Here is a 19,157-nt window from a genome sequence, read left to right on the forward strand (position 1 = left end):
GGAGAGCCGTATTTTAAAGAAACAGACTCTCTGTTTCAAAAATGATGGAACTCTGTGAATGTAATCCAGCGTGGCACACTTGATTTATACCTATATAGCAAATCCAGAGTCTATTCCACTTAAGTGAGGGATGCCTGCAGCGAATGTCTGAACTCTGAAAGGAGTAAGGCTCAGCGAGGCTCCTGCCCACTTGCACATCTTTTCAGCCTTCTTCCTTCCCACGTTTCCTCAGCAGTGGTGGATACAGAGATCCCAGTGCTGATAGGTCCTGATTTCTTTTTTAGAGTTTTATTGGTCCTGTATTTTGATTAGCACAGTCACTTCTTTGTGCTCTTTGCCTTCCTTGGTAAGCAGGGGATCAAAACAACATCAAGAAAATGCCAGGAATAGCATTTCTATCAATGTATAAGCTCCTCAGGCCAGTGGGTGTCTCTGAGCTTCTCCTGCTGGCGTCTCCTAGCATGGTGCCCGGCTCACTGGGGAGTGGGTGGGTGGGTGGGTGAACAGATAGATAAATGAAGGAGTAAAGGAAGTTTGTTGCCTGGAGTGGAGGTGAATTCAATGTGTTTCATGTAACAGTGATCAGGTGAAATGAAGGCAGTTACAGGTGTGGCCACTCTCTTCTCACAATCTTTCTCCCAAGGCCCCTGGAACTTTCCTCTCTGTCTCTTGTTACCCTTGCCTCTCTTCCCTTCCTTTTGTCAGTGTATTTGTCTAAATACCCAACCCAAGATGCAATGAAACTGCAGCCTACCCTGTTCCCTCCTGTCTTCACCAATATCTCCCACTCCATGTTTGGACCTTAGCTGGATGGTCCAGGGGAGTCTTCCTGGCCCTCATTTCTCCACAGAGCCCACTGGACCTGTCCTTCCGTAGCACTGTTCACTGTTTAAGCTGCGTTTATTTACATTTATGTGTATGATTATTTGATTACTGTCTGTCTGTCTTCTCCACTAGGCTGCTCTGCCAGGCAGAGGCCGTGTGCCTAGTGTGGCACCTACAATGCAGTCTGTGCTCAGGAAATACTGATTAAATGAACGCTCCCCATTATCTTGTGAGCCTTATGGAGCCATGTTCGGTTGTGAGGGAAGACCAGGCCTCCACCCCCAGCCACAGCCCATTTCCCTAGAGGTGCCCACCCTTCGCTGCCTTAGACCTCTCTCCCAGGCACCTCTGTTACTCTTGTCTCTGTTATCTCTGGAGGCCCACTGCCCACTTCCCAGGCTCCCTGGGAAAAAGAGAGTTTGGCTTTTGCTTTCACGCCTCTTCGCAACTTCCAGGTGGTCCCAATACCGTCCTTTAGCAAAGCCCACCTGTCCTGAAGCCTAGGAGATTTTGCTCTTCCCAGCTCCTGTTTTTGCACCTCAGCTAAAACCCTCCAGGACCCTCAGGCATCCCTGGGTGACTCCAAGCCGGGCTTGCTCTTCCACGACTCCCTTCCACCACCCACTTTGTATGTGCTACTATCGCTGCTTGTATTAAGCCATATTGTAATAGGTTTCCACGTCTGTATCTCCTCCAAGACTGTGAGCAGCACAAGAGCAGCTGCTACTTATTTGTCTTTGCTGCCCTGGCACCTAACACAATGCCCGGCACAAAGCAGGTGCTCAACAGATGTCTGTTGAACAGAACGGAGTGGATTTGTCCTTAGGGACTCGAGGGAGCCACCTGCATTCTGTTTTAGACATCAACACACTCATTCCCAAAACCTAAACTTAGAACCTCCCACCCTCAGGCCCCTGCCCCATGTTCTCATTCCTGACCTGGGATGCCAGCAACAGAAATCCACTCATATTTACCCGGACTTTATCAGAGAGAGGAGACTTGTGGAATCCCAGGGAGAGCTGAGCCATCAGACCTCACGAAGGGCAGGGATGGGGATGCCCTGGACCTTCAGCAACGAGAGCCCATAGGCATTTACTAACCCTCGTGCTCTGCCATGTATCTCCCTGACTCAGCTCCACTCCCTCCACAGGGCAGCTGTGGACCATTGGGGTCCTTGGGACCATTGGGTCCTTGGCCACTCGCTTACTATATGGCCCAATCCCAAAGCTCAGCCCTCAGATCCTCCTCCTGGGGCAGGTGTCCATGCTGTTCCCATTGGTTGTGGTTGGAGCGGGGATGGGGAAACAAAGCCATGTGGTCTGATCAGAGCTACTCCTTTCAATTGCTCCGTGTAGATCCAATTAAGCCAGGAAACGTGGTGGAGCCCCATGATGAAGGCCCATGGGGAGCGGCTGGCTAATGTGCTCTCACTAGAGCCTCCTGGCTTTCCTTCCCTCCCACTCCCCTGCACCACTAGCCCCTACCTGTTCCCCAGTCCAGCATGTGTCCCTGGTGAGGGTTGCCGCTGCCCTTTACAGGCTGCCTGGTATGTGCTGCAAGTGGGTGGCCTCAGGGGAGGCTGTACAGCCTGCAGGCGGTACACCGGCTGGTTAGAGCTGGCTCTGCAGGTGCTGGGTTGGGGGCCAGGAGGGTTGGGGAGAGGCGGGCTGAGAGTGGGGAGCAGGGCCCCTTCCCCGAAACAGACAGGTTGAGCAGGAGGAATCAGAACAGGAGGCAAGGTGGGTAAGTCAGGGGCAGCAAGCAGGGGCTTGGGCAGTGAGCCTGTAGGCAATCAGGTTTGCATCTCCCAGAAGAGCTCTGTCAAAGGTCCCTTGTCACCTGGTGTTGGCCGAGTCCCACAGCCCCTCAGGTCTCCTTGCTGGATTTTCCCATGGACTCTGACACTGTGCACTGGTTCCTTTCTAACAGTCTTTCTTGGGCCCCCAGTGCACTCTTCCCCCACCACCCTATCTCTCATCCAACATCCCTGAATGAAATCTTGTTCTCTTTCACCAGTTCCACTATTTTCTTACCAGGCTTCTGATCTCCATCTTCTCTCTGAAAAAGGCAGGTAGGATACGTGGTTAGGCTCTGCTGTTTGCTGGGGTGTGACCTCTGTCGACTGACTTCACTCTGCCGAAGTCTCCATTCTCTGGACTGTAAAGTGGGGGCTGTTAGGAGCCCCTGCCTCATGAAGGTTGTTATATAATAAATGCATTCATGCGTGTAAAAGTCTTCCTGTGGGGTGAGCGTGCCTAGACTCAGTGAACATCAGCTGTTGTTACGTTCCCTCTCATGGTCTCCCTAAGAGCCCTTCCCTCCTCCCATTTCAACTGTCTCCTCTAGACAGATGACCTCTAAATCTGAATGTTCAACCCGAGCTCTGGATCTTCACCTGCTTGTTGAGAGGCAGTGTGAGGCAGAGCAGAGAGCATGGGCTCCGGAGGGGCCGATGAGGGCTCAGTCCTGCTCAGCACTCACAGCTGTGGGCTTCACAGCCCTCACAGTGACTCCATCTGAACACCTGCTCAGCCACTCATCCATAAGAGGGATGATGACACTTGCTCCTCTGGAAGCTTGGCCACGTCTGTTTCCTCTGCAGCACCAACGTGCTCTATAATTATAACTCCCTCCATCCTCTCCCCCAACCAAAGGCAAAGTGAAGTCCTTGAGAGCAGGAGCTTTTCTTCTTGTTCTCTGCTCAGCACACATCTAGCACAAGCTCAATATTGTTATTCATTCACTTTCTCTCCCCTGTACTCCTCTGACTTCTCAAAATCAGCACGTTCCACACCAAACAACCAACCATTTCCTCCGTAGACCCAGTCCATTAATTTTTTTTTTTTTTTTTTTTTGTGGTACGCGGGCCTCTCATTGTTGTGGCCTCTGCCGTTGCGGACCACAGGCTCCGGATGCGCAGGCTCAGCGGCCATGGCTCACGGGCCCAGCAACTCCGCGGCATGTGGGAACTTCCCGGACCGGGGCACGAACCCCTGCCCCCTGCATCGGCAGGGGGACTCTCAACCACTGCGCCACCAGGGAAGCCCCCGGGTCCATTAATTTAACAAACTATTATTAAGTGCCAATAATAAGCCAAGCACAGGGCTAAGGGTTTGCATAGACATAGGATGGTGAGACCTTGTCTCATTTACAGAAGTGTTCACTGTCTCCTGAGGAGATGGATGATGACACTGGAGCACAGTATTTGCTATCACAGGAATATAAACACTCCACAGGCAGCCCCAAGCACAGAGAAGGCACAACCTTTCTGACTGTAGGAGCTGGAGAAGCCTTCTCAGAGGAGGTGACAACTGCTCCGGGTGTTGCTGAAAGAGTAGGGATTTTCAGGCAGAGAAGTTTTCCAGGGAAGAGTGTTGTCAGAGGCACAAACGAACACGGTGCATACACGGTGCATGTTTAGCTGGAATGGGAGACTTGAAGGGAGGAAATGAGACTGGAAGGCTGAGAACATTTCCCCGCATTGTAAATGGAAAATTTTACACATACACAGAAATAGGGGAAATGGTATAAAATCCACCTCCATGTGCTTATCATCCAGCTTCAGCAATTATCACTTCAATGGCCAATCCTGTTTTATTTATATCCCTACTCACTACACTCCCATCCCATTATTTTAATGCAAATCTCAGACATTGAGTCATTTCATTCATAAATACTTCAGTATTTTGAAAAGGATATCTTTTTTCTTCTTCTTACAAATGAGTCATAGTATAGTCTAACACTGCAACTTGTTTGATTTTTTTTTTAAATTAATTTATTTTATTTATTTTTGGCTGCGTTGGGTCTTCACTGCTGCGCACGGGCTTTCTCTAGTTGCAGTGAGCGGGGGCTACTCTTCTTTGCGGTGTGCAGGCCACTCATTGTGGTGGCTTCTCTTGTTGCGGAGCACTGGGCTCTAGGTGTGCGGGCTTCAGTAGTTGTGGCAGGTGGGCTCAGTAGTTGTGGCTCGCGGGCTCTAGAGTGCAGGCTCAATAGTTGTGGCGCACGGGCTTAGTTGCTCCGTGGCATGTGGGATCTTCCGGGACCAGGGCTCGAACCCGTGTCCCCTGCATTGGCAGGCGGATTCTCAACCACTGTGCCACCAGGGAAGCCCCCAACTTGTTTGATTTTTATCCTAGCCATCTATCTGGCTACTGTACTGTATCAGGATACATAACGTTGTCTCCCTCTTTCAGGAAGCTACTTAGTGTTCCATTTGTGAATATACAATAATTAACCTTGATAGTCCCCAAATGATGGGCATTTAGGCTGTTCCCAATATCCTCATATCAAAACAAAGTTGAGAGAATACCCTTGAACATACATCTTTGTCTACCTACAGGCATATCTATGGGTTAAATTCCTGGACGTGGAATTGCTAGGACTTTGTGCACTTTGACTTCTGACAGGTGCTCTTTATTTGGCCCAGGAGGGGCTTCGAATGATACAACAAGGACGGTTTCTGTTTTCCAGGCTTGTGACATTTTGGAATCCTCTCTGTCATTCTCCACTTAATCAGCCACGTCCTACCAACTCAACTCCTCCGAGTCTGTCCACCTTCCTCCCCACTGCTGTGGTCCTGGCTCAGGCCTGATCGCTTTCTCACCAAGACAGTTGCTGCTACAAACTCAGAATGTAGTCTAATCATCTGCCAGGGCAACACATCCTAAAACGGGAACTACATCATTCTCTTGCTTAAACGCCTCTATTGGTGTCTCCCCACGTACAATATTAAAAAAAAAATCCAACTCCTTAGCTGCCTTTCCATGCTTTCCAGTTTGTTCCCACCTTCTCACTCATTTCTCACACACCTTTAGGCTTCAAGGAAACTGGATGTTAGTGCCCTACTGGGGCCCCCAGCTCACCTTCTCCCTCCTGTCTCTGTTGTGGAAATCTTGCTCATCCTTTATGGTAAACTCAAACCCCACCTCTTCCATGAATCCACTCAGTGCAAGACCACTAGTTTTGAACCCAGGGTGACTTGGATTCTAATCGTGACTCTCTTGGGGAATGTCACTTAATCTTTCTGAGACTTGGATTTTTCATCTGTTAAATAAAGACAAAAATACCAACCTTGCAGAATTGTTGTGAGGATTAAGGATAATGGGCACATAGTAGGCGTTCAATAAAAGGAAATTCTCCGTATTTCCGTGGTCGCTTTGACTATCCCACCGCACTGGATTGGAGCCTCTGGTTCTACGCGGGCTGCATTTGCTTTGTGTTACACCTGGTGGTCGACAAGGCCGTCTTGACCACTAGACTGCAAGCTCGCTGTGGGCAGGGCTGGTGATTCACCCCGGACCACCTACCGCCTGGCAGAGAGCCTGCAAATAAGTGGAGAACGGGACAGATATAAACGAAGGAAAAAGATATACAGGCGGAAGGAGGGCAGACGCAAGCGCGGAGGGGCTGCAAGACAGCTTTCTGCTGGACTCTGGAGCCAACTGCAAGCGGAATCCGGGCCGGGGGTGGGGCCAGGATATGGGGGCGGGGCCTGGAGCGGACCCCCGCCCCTGTCCGTCCACTAACGCGCTCCGCTGTAGCAGTCCGCTAGCAGCGAGGTTCCTGGCGCTGCTTCCGGGCTCCTCCGCGGCGGGGCGGGTCCGGGTGCTGCTGGCGCCGAGATGCGCCCCGTGCTCGGCCTCCTTCTGGTCTTTGCCGGCTGCACCTTCGCCCTGTACTTGTTGTCGACGCGACTGCCCCGCGGGTCGACACTGGGCACAGATAAGGAGGCTGGAGACAGGTGCGTGGCGGCGGTGACGGGGGCCGGGGTTCGGGTCAGAGGAAGGGAGCCAGGTCCGAGGATGGGGTCTAGGAATCGGATTTTCGGGTTCCTGGATCGGAGGCATCGGGGGCTGGGATTTGGGGTTCAGTTCTGGGACTGGAGATTGGGCCGCGTCTACACAGTCTTGGGCAGACCGGGTGGACGAGAGCGGGGCCTGGCCCTGTCTGGGACCTGCGTGCTGCCGGCTGCGCGGGAGTGCTCTCTGGTGCCTTTGGGGTGGTGATTTGCGGAGGGAAACGCGGCGCCCTACCTTGGGTGGATCCTGCTGGAGCACCTCTGTTCCCGCCATTGGATCGCCTCTTCAGCGGTGTTCCCGTCGCCTTCCCAGGCCCAGCCCTGATCCCCGTTTGCATCCGACCTTCGCCTCTATGTGGACCCGCAGCCTCTTCTTTTTTTTAACATCTTTATTGGGGTATAATTGCTTTACAATGGTGTGTTAGTTTCTGCTTTATAACAAAATGAATCAGTTATACATATACATATGTTCCCATATCTCTTCCCTCTTGCGTCTCCCTCCCTCCCTCCCACCCTCCCTATCCCACCCCTCCAGGTGGTCACAAAGCACCGAGCTGATCTCCCTGTGCTATGCGGCCCGCAGCCCCTTCTTAACGACTGCTCTCAGCCTCACTCCATCCACCTCCCCACTTCACTTCACTACACTTCTGTCAGGTCTGCCCTTGGGGCTTTAAGGCATCCGGTCTTCAGGAGAAACGTTGATGGACAACTTTAAATTATTCACTAATTAATTATCTGCTGTCTTTTCTTGGCTGTCTCTGCTCTTTTCCTTTTACTCCCTGACAGGTTGAGGCAGGAGGCAGTACAAATACCTACCGGGCTGATTTGTCGTGATAAACCAGCATACTGTTTATAAAATGGAAGTGTGTCAAGGATGTTACTGATGTTTGAATATTAGGACAGCTGTTTTCAGTGACTGTATTCTTTTACTCTAGCTGGGAAGACTCTGCTGTGGGTGTCAGACATACTAAGAGAAACATTCTGATGAGAAACAGGAGGGTTTGCTTATAATTGATCATTGATGGATTCAAGAGTTGTTCAGCTGGCAGAGGCAAGGTAGCCTTTACACTGTAACCCTTGTACAGGGCTCAGAGTGCACTGAGGATCATATAGAGAGGCAGGGTGAAAAGCAGGCTCTTTGAAAGGGTTGGTTCCAAGCCTGACATATTATCAAGAAGATTATGTTTATGGTATGGACAAATATACTTTCCCAGGGAACCTTTAATTGGCTCTTTTGTGACTGATAAAGCAGTCGTTTTACCTAGTAACTTTGGAGCACTGTGAAGTTTGAATTGTCCTTGGCCTAAAGCTTAGGGAGAGGGGGTAACTCCTAGAAAGAAAGGCAGTTTAGGATGTTTAGTACTTGCCTAGAAATTAATCCATTTGCCTCTTAAGAATAGTTCATAAAACCTGAGAGCTAAGAGGGAACTTAGTGATTATCCACCTTCAACACCTCATTTTTCCGATAAGGAAACTGAGGCTCAGGGACTAGCCTGAGATCACACAACTGGACAGTAGCAGAGTTGAGATGCTATGCCAGGTCCCTTGCTTCCAAACCAAGGCTCTTCTCCTTGCCTCTGCTGTGTTATATCAGGTCATCCATTATTCTGGCCTCCCATTAAGTGTGTGTTCCCAGCAGACCAGATGATGGTCACATTTATAAACCTACTTTGGAAAGAAGACACAACAAGTGACTTTATTAGGTATTAGGCTGATCTGGACTCTTGTTTCCATCTGCTTTTCCAAATCTCAGGTCACTGTGGTTCCCCTCGGACCTGGCCGAGCTGCGGGAACTCTCCGAGGTCCTTCAAGAGTACCGGAAGGAGCATCAGGCCTACGTGTTCCTGCTTTTCTGCAGTGCCTACCTCTACAAACAGGGCTTTGCCATCCCTGGCTCCAGCTTCCTGGTCAGTATCCTGCCCTCCTCCTGTGCCTGCCTCCCGGGAAGCCACCTTCTGTCTTTGTAGAGGGGCCCTTAGGCTGCAGATCCTACGGTCCAGAGGACAGACTACTGTGGCTATCATTTGTTGATGGCTTTCCCTGTGTCAGGCACTGTCCTAGTTGCTTTACCTGTACGACCTTATTTAATTCTCCTAAGAGCCAACAATGGGCACTTTTATCCACATTTTACAGATAAGGAAATGAATGGTGAGAAGTTAAGTAACTGTCCCAGGTGACAAGGCGAGGAGGGGGTTGGGCTGAGGTCTGAACCCACATCTGCCCAGCTCCAGAGCCTGCCTTTCCTCTCAGGTATGCTGCTTTTGTTTCTAAGGATTGGATAGGTGTGGAGCACTGTCCTTGAGACCTCTCCCCCTCTGCATGTTGGTGTTTCTTTTTTTTTTAAATTTTTAAAATTTTTTAAAATTTTTTGTGGTACGCGGGCCTCTCACTGTTGCGGCCTCTCCCATTGCGGAGCACTGGCCCCGGACGCGCAGGCTCAGCGGCCATGGCTCATGGGCCCAGCCGCTCCGCGGCATGTGGGATCTTCCCGGACCGGGGCACGAACCCGTGTCCCCTGCATCGGCAGGCGGACTCTGAACCACCGCGCCATCAGGGAAGCCCCTGGTGATTCTTTTAAAATCTTTTTTCTCCACTAGTCTGTGAGTTCCTTGAGGTCAGGACCTGTTCCTTATTCTCAGCCTATGTGCTTCTTTGCCTGGCCCAGGGAAGTGCCTTTATAAATGTTTGACGAACAGATGCAGGTTGTTCATGGTGATGTTAGGCTGTAGAGGATTGGGAAGTCTCCCTGTGTGGAGAGGACGAGTCATTCTGGTTGTCCGGGCGGCCCCCTGGCTCTCGGGAGCCACAGTGTTAGACCTGGGCTTGTGCTGGGGCTCTTGGGTGCTTCTCATCAGTTGCCATCTCAGATGATACAGAAGAATCTGTGCTGTCCTCCCAGCAGCATTTTAAGCTGGTTGGTATAAATGTATATGTCTGTTATGGCTTTGGGTCTGAATCCCAGCTGTGTAACCCTGAGCAAGTCATTTAACTTCTCTAATGCTGTTTCCTCATCTGTAGAACCGGCATTCTCCTATGTAACCCCCTAGGATTGTTACATGGGAGGATTAAATGACACAGTGGGTGAAGAGGGGCTGGCACGGTGATGGTGTGCTGCCTGGCACTTGTTGCACTTGTTGAATGATTGGGTGACTGAGCAGGAAGACTTGAAAGCTTCCTTCTGCCCTGCTTCTCCCTCCGGCCCCAACATTCAGCTCAGGCTGGATCCACCTAAGCAGTTTGTTAGAAACTGGAAGAAAAGCAAACACGTTCTGCCAAGAGAGATGGGGGTGTGTATGGTGCTTGAGGCCAGGGACTGACTCCTGGGGCTTCCCCTGTACCTCTTTCTCTCTTGAGCTGATCCCTCTTCAGGGCGAAGAGCCAGCTGCTACCTGGAGGTGAATGCTGTCTCTGCCTCGTGTGACTCTGGGCACGATACTTAATCTTGCACCTATAGAAGGGGTGAGGATGGTATACTAAACAGGGTCATAGTGGGGATTAAATCAGACCTGTAGTCAAGCACATAGTAGGTGCTGAGGAGATCCCCACCTTCTCACTTCCAGGTTCCCCTTTTACTTTCTCTCTTGGATCCCATGTTTGGCAGGATGATGTCTACCAGCCAAACTGCACTTAGGAAGTATTAGTTCACTTTTCCATTTTTGTCAATCTAAGGCTTTTTTGAGTGTCAGCTAGAACTCTGGTCAACATGGAACCCCCAGTGTTAGCATTATAGAGAAGTAATTCCTACAGGAAGGAAAGACATGAGACATTTTCTAAAGCTTAGGAGGTCTTCCTGAGGGAAAATTCATGGTTTGTGTTTATTTAAAGTAGCAGAAATAACTTGTGAGCTTCATTGCTGCCTCTTCCTAGGGCACCAGGGCTGGCGGGGCCTTGCACAGCCCAAGTGGCAGGCTGGGGGCTGTATACACAGATTTCCCCATTTAATTGTCTCGCCCGCTGAGGTTTTAATCTTCTTCCCAGTTTCAAAGGTGAGGAGACCGAGGCCGGGGGCTGTAGTTCCCAGCTCCTTCATCACTTTTTTTCTTTTCTTTAAAAAATTTATTTATTTTTGGTTGTGTTGGGTCTTCATTGCTGCACCTGGGCTTTCTCTAGTTGCGGCGAGCGGGGGCTACTCTTTATTGCGGTGCGCGGGCTTCTCATTGTGGTGGCTTCTCTTGTTGCAGAGCACAGGCTCTAGGCGCGCAGGCTTCGGTAGTTGTGGCACGCGGGCTTCAGTAGTTGTGGCTCATGGGCTCTAGAGCGCCCATGTGGGATCTTCTGGACCAGGGCTTGAACCCGTGTCCCCTGCATTGGCAGGCGGATTCTTAACCACTGTGCCACCAGGGAAGCCCCTTCATCACTTTTCATTCATCTCTTTAGAGTGGGAGTTAGGTTTTCTCCAGGAAAATCACTGAAGGAGGAGGGAACCTAGGACTCTTGGGCTCCAGGACAAGATGGCTGGTAGCTGCCAGATGTTCTCATGGCAGAGGATTTGTTTTCTTTGCAGAATGTTTTAGCCGGTGCTTTGTTTGGGCCATGGCTGGGGCTTCTGCTGTGCTGTGTGCTGACCTCGGTGGGTGCCACATGCTGCTACCTGCTCTCCAGTGTTTTTGGCAAACAGCTGGTGGTCTCCTATTTTCCTGACAGAGTGGCCCTGCTGCAGAGGAAGGTAAGGCGAGGGGGTACATCTAAGTGCCGGGCCCCCAGAAAGTTACCACGTGGCCCTGAGGGGAGTAGGGGCAGAGATCTCCCACAGTGTTCCTCTATCCTGCCTCAGGATGTCCCAGGGGTCCTGTTGATGTCTCCAGGAGACGCAGATCTGAGCTCAAATCCCAGCTCCATCACTACCAACTCTGTGTCTTTGGGCAGGTTCCTGACTTTTCTGAGCCTGTGTCTTTGGGCAGGTTCCTGACTTTTCTGAGCCTCAGGTACCTCCACTTTAAAAATGAGGAAAAGAATCTCTGCTCTGGAATTTATAGAATATGTAAAATAGAATATGTAGAACAGTGCCTGGCATTAACAGATTTTCAATACCTGGAGACTCTTTCTGCTGCTTAATGGCCTTGTCTTCTTTGGCTACAGGTGGAGGAGAACAGAAACAGCTTGTTTTTTTTCTTACTGTTTTTGAGACTTTTCCCCATGACGCCAAACTGGTTCTTGAACCTCTCGGCCCCAATTCTGAACATCCCCATCGTGCAGTTTTTCTTCTCTGTTCTTATCGGTAAGACGTGGTGTGTAAATTTGAGTCTCACAGTTGTCCTGGGCATGTGCCTGCCTCTGCGAGCACAGGCTCATGAAGAGCATCGAAAGGCCTTATCTAAAGTAATTGTTCCTGACTGCAGACCTACTCGGGCTTGAACATGAAAACCCATAAAAATACTTCTGGAAAAAATAGGGATTGTTCATTCTGTAACTGTATTTAATGCCTATTGTGTGCCAAGCACTGTGCCAGGCCCTGGGATTAGAAGAGTAATCTGTGTAACACACACATCTTGGCCCATAGTAAGGGCTCAGTAAAAGCAGAGTTGGAGTGAGGGGACGTGGGCAGAAGGTAAGTGGAGGCAGGGGAAGGGTCAGAGCAAGGGGCTTCCTGTTTGGCTTTGGCCCGTTTTGATTAAGATCTGCCTTAGGAAGAGCTGGTACTAGTGCGGTTCCTTCTTGCCTTTTGACAATTGTATGACCTTCAACAAGCTCCTTACCCTCATGGGCCACTTGGCCAAATGAGGGGCTAGGACTAGAGCAGTGTTTCTCTAAGTATGAGCTTTGAACCATCTGAATGGTAAAATTGTTAACAGCCTGTAAAATCACTGACTTACTTTCTCCACACTGGAAGCAAACCACCCTCTCTAAACCTAAGGCAAGGGTCTCCTCTCTTAACCCTTCTTTAGAACATGGAAGGGAAGGCTACTCAGGGCTCTGGGTCAGACATGACAAATCTGTGGTTGAGCAGCTGCTATTAATAGGGAATTCCTGAGAGAAGTTGAGATCTTAAATTGAAGCAGAATCTACCACGGCTAATTCTGTCAGGCAGCCTTTTAGACAGCATGCCTCAGCACCTCTGTTAGCAGCCTGTAATCACCCAGGTGGCACGAGACTTGGAAGGACTCCAGAGACTGAGATTCTAGTTACCCTTCTGACAAGCTGTGTGACCTTCATGAGTCTATGATCTTGAGGCATCATCTACTAGAGGAGTGGATCAGATCATCAGGGAGTCCCAAACCAATCAGAATCTTGGGAGTGGGGGTCAGGAGAGGCTGTTAGAATGCAGGTTCCTGGGTTCTACCCCAGACCCAGGTAACCAGAATCCCTGGGGTGTTACCCGAGGATGTGGTTTTTTTTTTTTTTTTTTTGCGGTACGCGGGCCTCTCACTGCTGTGGCCTCTCCCATCGCGGAGCACAGGCCCCAGACACGCAGGCTCAGCGGCCATGGCTCACGGGCCCAGCCGCTCCGTGGCACGTGGGATCCTCCCGGACCGGGGCACGAACCCGCGTCTCCTGCATCGGCAGGCAGACTCTCAACCACTGCGCCACCAGGGAAGCCCTGAGGATGTGTTTTTAACAACTTCACCAGGGGTTTGTTATACAACCAGCCTCTCTAGCCACCAGTCAGACTTGTGGGATCCAGTGGATTTGATGACCTCTTACAGACAGTACAGAACATGAGTAGTACTACTGCTTCTAAGAAACCTGTTTTTATCACAGGCGTACTGTAAACCTCATAATGCTGGTGCTTCTCTTTACTTTGGCTGTTGGGCGCTCAGAACCAAATTTGGGGTCACCTCTAGCAAATGAGTGAACTTTATGCATTTTTGCTTAAGTACTAACTGTACTTTGTTTATTCTTCTCTCATTTTGTTTTATTCTCCATTCATTTTGTTTTTTCCTATTTAAAAAAATGTCTAATCTTACTGTAGTATATATATTTTGTGAACCATCTCAAGTCCTTTTGCTGAATGAGACAAATGTATGTGGGAAGTGAGGAAAGGAGGGGCAAGAGTGGAAAAGAAGGGAAAGACGTAATATGTTTAGAGGTCAGGAATTGGGCAAAAACAGTACAAAACTGGAGTCACTGTTGTGAATTCCTGGTGACATTTCTGAAGGACTATTGTTCTTCATTTTCCTGCTCCCCAGTAACAGGCTCTTTCCCTTTTCTTCTTCAAGGTTTGATTCCATATAATTTCATCTGTGTGCAGACGGGCTCCATCCTGTCAACCCTGACTTCTCTGGATGCTCTTTTCTCCTGGGAAACTGCCTTTAAGCTGTTGGCCATTGCCCTGGTGGCCTTAGTTCCTGGAACCCTCATTAAAAAATTTAGTCAGAAGGACCTACATTTGAATGAAACGAGCAACGCTCATCATCTAAATAGTAGAAAGTACACCTGATCTGGATCCTTTGGTTGCCTCGTCCCTGGACTCTACTGTTTATTTATTTGTGTAATGGGCGTGGTCCTCTGAAGCCCCTCATTGTTTTTAAATTATTCTCAACAGTTGATTTAGACACTATTCTTCTGTGTGCACTGTCTTGTCATGAAGGACACTCTGTGCTCTAGAAGGTGAATTATATCAGGTTCTCAAGGCAGCCCTGATTTAGCAGGACACTCTGCAAAATGGATGGCCTCCTAGCAAATCCTGTTTGTATTTTACTGAATAACAAGGAACTCAGGCCAAGCCCTGAGCTGCTTCGGGAGAGGCTGCCGATTGCCCTTGTCCAGGGCGCCTCGTCTGCACAGTGATCAGCTGTTGTGACAGGTGTTATCCTTTTACGTCCCTCGTGGACATGATTAGTGTAGATAATGACATGTGAACCCACATCACTGACACCACTCTTCATCTTGTTAGTCTCCTGAAGAGTGATCCTTCTGCACTGTTTTGCTGATGACCTACCTCTTCCATAAATCAGAGGAAACAAGCTGACAAACTGCATGGGATTTCCATGTACAGCTCAAAACCACAGTGATTGCTGTGATGCTCTTTGTGTTCAGACGCACTGATGTTACCACATATGTCACATCTCCTCTTGTTTGCATGTCCTGACAATTCAGCTGATTGCAAACAGACTATTGAATATCAGTGGAGCAAACTCTGTATGTTATGAATACTCTGAAGAAGTTCTTACCCATCTGGATGGGCAGAACCCTTGACTCACTTGAACCAAATGACTGTGAGTACATTTTCTAGTCTGTCCTTTCTGTGTGGAAATCCCTCCTCTGTCTTGCTGGGACAATGGATTCAGTACACTCCAATATCACCCAGTATACCCTCTGAATGCTTTTTTTCATTTTGTCATTTCCTGAGAATAACTGAGGGAATAATTCTATTTTATCTTTTAATTCAGGTGAATTAAGGGGAGAATTTGGTTTTGGATTAATTTGTTGTGTTGTATTTTAATGATCTGTAGCTGTCATGGCTTCCTATGGCTGCAGGATTGAATTGGCACAGACCTGTTCATGCTTCCAAGGACAGAAGGGCCTTGGCACCTAAAATGACCAGCTCTGGGATCCTGTACCCTACAGGAGTAACTCATCATTTCTTAGCAGAACTGTTGTCCCTGGGCACCATCTGCTGGGTTTTTGATTTGGCTTGGCCAAGAATCTTGCCAAGGCTTTAATGTAGACCAGTTGTTCTACATGAATTCTTGGGAATTCATGACAGAGAATGAATTTCCAAGCAGTGTTTTTTGGACATGGTATAATCCAAAAAACACAACAAGGACTTCATTTTTAAGGATGTGTTGCTTTAAAAGAAGCTTGATAACAAGAGTGGGAGTGAGGAGGATGCCAACTGGACTTGGAGATCCGTGGCTCTTTGTGTTGTGAAGTAGGAGGAGGGAAGGGGAGACACAAGGAAGCTCTCTACACTATTGAAAGTATGGCCCTTTGCCCTTTATCCAGATCCTTGGATTGGTCTCTCTCCCATCTCCCCCGTGATTTTGCAACAATGTGCCTTATCAGTTGTGAGTTTACAGGCAAAGCAATTTCCCAAATAAATGGATATAAATATTCTGTGTGGTGTGTGTTTATACATGTTGCTAACTTTCGATTCCCATTGCCAGTGGGAATCAGGATTGGCTGAAAATCAGACAATCCAAAGTGGTGTCTTAGCTTTCTACTCTCAAGCTTCTTACCAGTTGTACACACTGGAAGCCAGATTTTCACTTTTGCCTTTTCCCTCGTATGCATACTTTATAGTAGGGTACCGATACCACAGAAGTAGCTGTAAGATGGGCAGCAGGAAAGTCGTAGGGAAGAAGAAGAGTGCCTGTCTAGGATACGACAGAATAATCACCAAGAGACGATAACCAAAGAAAATCATGGTCATCTCTTCCTTCTGTGGATGTGTCTGACGAAAGAGCCCCAGAAACCAGCTTTTCCCATCACCTATTTTTCCTGGCTGCGGGAGACCCAGTCATGTAAAGTCTTCCTTTCCCGTAAGTTCTGACAAATACTGAGACTTGTGAAGGCAGCTCTCAGGACACAAACAGTACCTATAAGGAAAAGACAGGACAGAAAACAGTGAAGTACACTTTTTGTTTAATTCCATGCATTTGTTTGCTTTGATAGTCGCTCTTGTTCCCATTGCTGTACAATTGTTCAATACAAAGAGGGAGCCGGCATCAGAACCCACACAGGGAGCAGGGGAACTAACAGTACCGGAGACCTCAGAGGACACAGATGAGGGAGATCATTCTGAGACTTGACTACAAAAAAAGTTAATTTGCTCCAAATTGAAAGGAACTCAAATTATTGCAATCAAGAATCAAAGTGGGTCGTCCCACTTCCAGACTCTGAGAAGTGGTTGCTCGAGGTAGTGAGCTACCCGGGCGATGTGGTCAATAAGGGACATCTTCCTATTAGCCTGCGCCTTCTGGTGGGGTTCCCTCTGGTCTGCAACCACGGGAGGACCCTGTGTGTCTGGTCACTGGGCAGCAGCCTGGGGCCAGGAGCCAGCGTGCCCCTGAGTGCTGTGAAGTGGCTCTAGCGAGTAGGCCTGGGATTTGGCCGGACGTTTTCTTACAGTGGCCTTACCGTCTGCTTGGGGGCTTGGCCCTGTGTGAAATCCTGCCAGCATGCTCCGGTTACGTGACAGTTAACAAAAGCCTTAACCTAACCCTTTTGGGATTACCCTATTTCTCAGAACAGTGATTTCAGAGCTCCCCTCTTCTGCCACCTGTCCCTGAGAAGTGTTCCAGGTTCCACAGGGGTCCTCCATTTGGCAGTCTAGTTCCTTCCAGTTTGAATAGGTGCTTGCAGTAATGGCTGTAACATGCAAACAGGCAGACTAATGTGATTCTTATGTGCTAGTCTGTGAGGCTGCTAACATTGGCGATGTGAGTATATTAGGACATTTATTCTATGAAATCAGCAATGAAGAAAAATCTTGCTGCCTAGAAAGGCACTAAATTCATACTGACAGTACAAGTCAGAGTCTTGAAAAGAATGTCACGTTTTGGTACATCAGTCTCATAGAGTCTAAGGAAGAAGCAAGTAACTGGGACTTGTATTAACTTTCTGTTTATAGAAGGTGGTGGAGGAACATGCTCATTTAACAATGAAATGATGTAAATGAAGAGACATTTTGGAATTCAATATACAATTGGAATCGTACTCCAAAAGGGCAGTGGGTGGAGGCACATGGCCTTTTTGCTGTCATTGGTGCTGCCCCCTGATAGCTGTAGGGTGGGATCTATAAGGAGTACACTGGTATATCCTGTCATTCTCCCATCAGGGCTAACTCGAGATCTCAAACCACCTTAGGAAATTAATTATGAGGTTAGAGCTGGGACAGCAAACAGATCTCCCCTTGCACACCAATTCCAATCAAGTGCCAATTATGGCTCCAAATGCTGTGTTGTGAGAGGTTCTGAGGCCATGTCCAGGCTCAGTAGGAAAGAATATGGTGATCAATAAATACCACGGTCTTGGGTATTGAGGGTGGAGATGGCAGATGGTGGTATGAGGTGGTATTTTGGTTTCTGGCTTGGTAGAAAAACAAAATACAACATAGGGCACTATACTGCAGAGCAGGGCAGGAATTCCTTGGAATTTGTAGAATTCAGTCACAGGAAGTTCAAGTAGAAACATTTTAAGGAAGGGGGGCGGACTGAGACAAAAGGGCATGGAAAAAAAGGGTAAATCTTTTGATCGATAAGAATGCATTCACACTGGAAAAACGTCAATGCTCCACAGTGGGAGAGGGCATTGAAAATTGGGTTGGTACCAGGAAAACCCCAAATCATCAAATCTATTATTACTTAGGGTAAGAGGAAAATTTAGTACAATGAGGCCTTTAAGTGGAAGTCCAGTGTACTTATTAAACCCTACTAAAATATCCTTAATTCTAGAAGGATGGATTTGTTGATACTAAAGTTTTAAAATATGTGAACTTCAAGCTGGTCATACCGAACCATCATACAACACAGTTAACACCTTCACCTCCCTGGGTAGGTGCTCCCCACAATCTCACCAACAGGTCCAAACTTTAGTGGTGGTAAGGTCTATTATAACTGCAAAGGAGGATGCAGGCTTCTCAGTCCCTCTGCCAAGCAATTTTAAGAGGAATTGTTATTCAGAGGACATGATCTAGAAATAGATAGGAATCAGAACCAAATGCCCATCTGCAAAACAAATAAAAACTCATTATCTTGCAGTCAGTCAAAACCAGATGCTAAATGAATGTGGAATTCACTTCAAGGGGGTTAAACTTTTGATCAACAATGAAGCTTGAAATCATAGTCCTGTGATTCCTTAAAGCACTGCCACCCAGTTGTCAGACTGAAGAATTAGCTCTTAAATTCCCTGAGCTCTTCGTTCCACTCTTCAGATGACTGTGGAGTTGTTCTCAAAGAAACACACACTAATTCAAAATTGTGCTGGTTATTTCAAGGCAGGCAGTGAAGGGTAGCCTGGGATAGAGAAGGCATTTCTCTTTTAACCTAGACTAAAGACACCGTTCTCTGAAGCCTCTAGTCACTTCTACTAAAAAATAAGTAAAATGTTCAACGTGGAACTTTATTCAACTTTTTTTTTTTAAATAAATTTATTTATTTATTTTTGGCTGCGTTGGGTCTTTGTTGCTGTGTGCGGGCTTTCTCGAGTTGCGGCAAGCGGGGGCTACTCTTCGTTGTGGTGTGCGGGCTTCTCATTGCGGTGGCTTCTCTTGTTGTGGAGCTCAGGCTCTAGGCATGCGGGCTTCAGTAGTTGCGGCTCATGGGCTCAGTAGTTGTGGCTCGCGGGCTCTAGAGCACAGGCTCAGTAGTTGTGGAACATGGGCTTAGCTGCTCCACGACATGTGGGATCTTCCCGGACCAGGGCTCGAACCTGTGTCCCCTGCATTGGCAGGCGGACTCTCAACCACTGCTCCACCAGGGAAGCCCTATTCAACTCTTGACAATAGAGTGAATGACTTGAATATTCAATACTGTTTGCTATGCTAACTTGCTCATAACAGTCAATCCAGACAGGTATATGGCATTACCATGACAGACAGTCAAGATGGGAATTCAAAAAAGTTATCAAAATTATGAGGTATTGGGGTGGG

General features: G+C 48.3%; 1 protein-coding gene across 1 annotated transcript; it reads left to right on the top strand.

Annotated features, from left to right (window-relative positions):
• Positions 1 to 6,411: 6,411 nt before the first annotated feature.
• TMEM41A (transmembrane protein 41A) lies at positions 6,412 to 15,622 on the top strand. Its single transcript, XM_027109759.1, has 5 exons — positions 6,412 to 6,568; positions 8,379 to 8,532; positions 11,130 to 11,291; positions 11,705 to 11,843; positions 13,783 to 15,622. Exons 1-5 carry the CDS (start codon positions 6,450 to 6,452, stop codon positions 14,001 to 14,003), a joined length of 795 nt encoding a protein of 264 aa, XP_026965560.1. The 5' UTR covers positions 6,412 to 6,449; the 3' UTR covers positions 14,004 to 15,622.
• The last annotated feature ends 3,535 nt before the right edge of the window (positions 15,623 to 19,157 follow it).

This window comes from Aethalodelphis obliquidens, unplaced genomic scaffold, assembly GCF_003676395.1.
Source record: "Aethalodelphis obliquidens isolate GAN/ISIS:26980383/991018 unplaced genomic scaffold, ASM367639v1 scaffold1, whole genome shotgun sequence".
Lineage (NCBI taxonomy): Eukaryota > Metazoa > Chordata > Mammalia > Artiodactyla > Delphinidae > Aethalodelphis > Aethalodelphis obliquidens.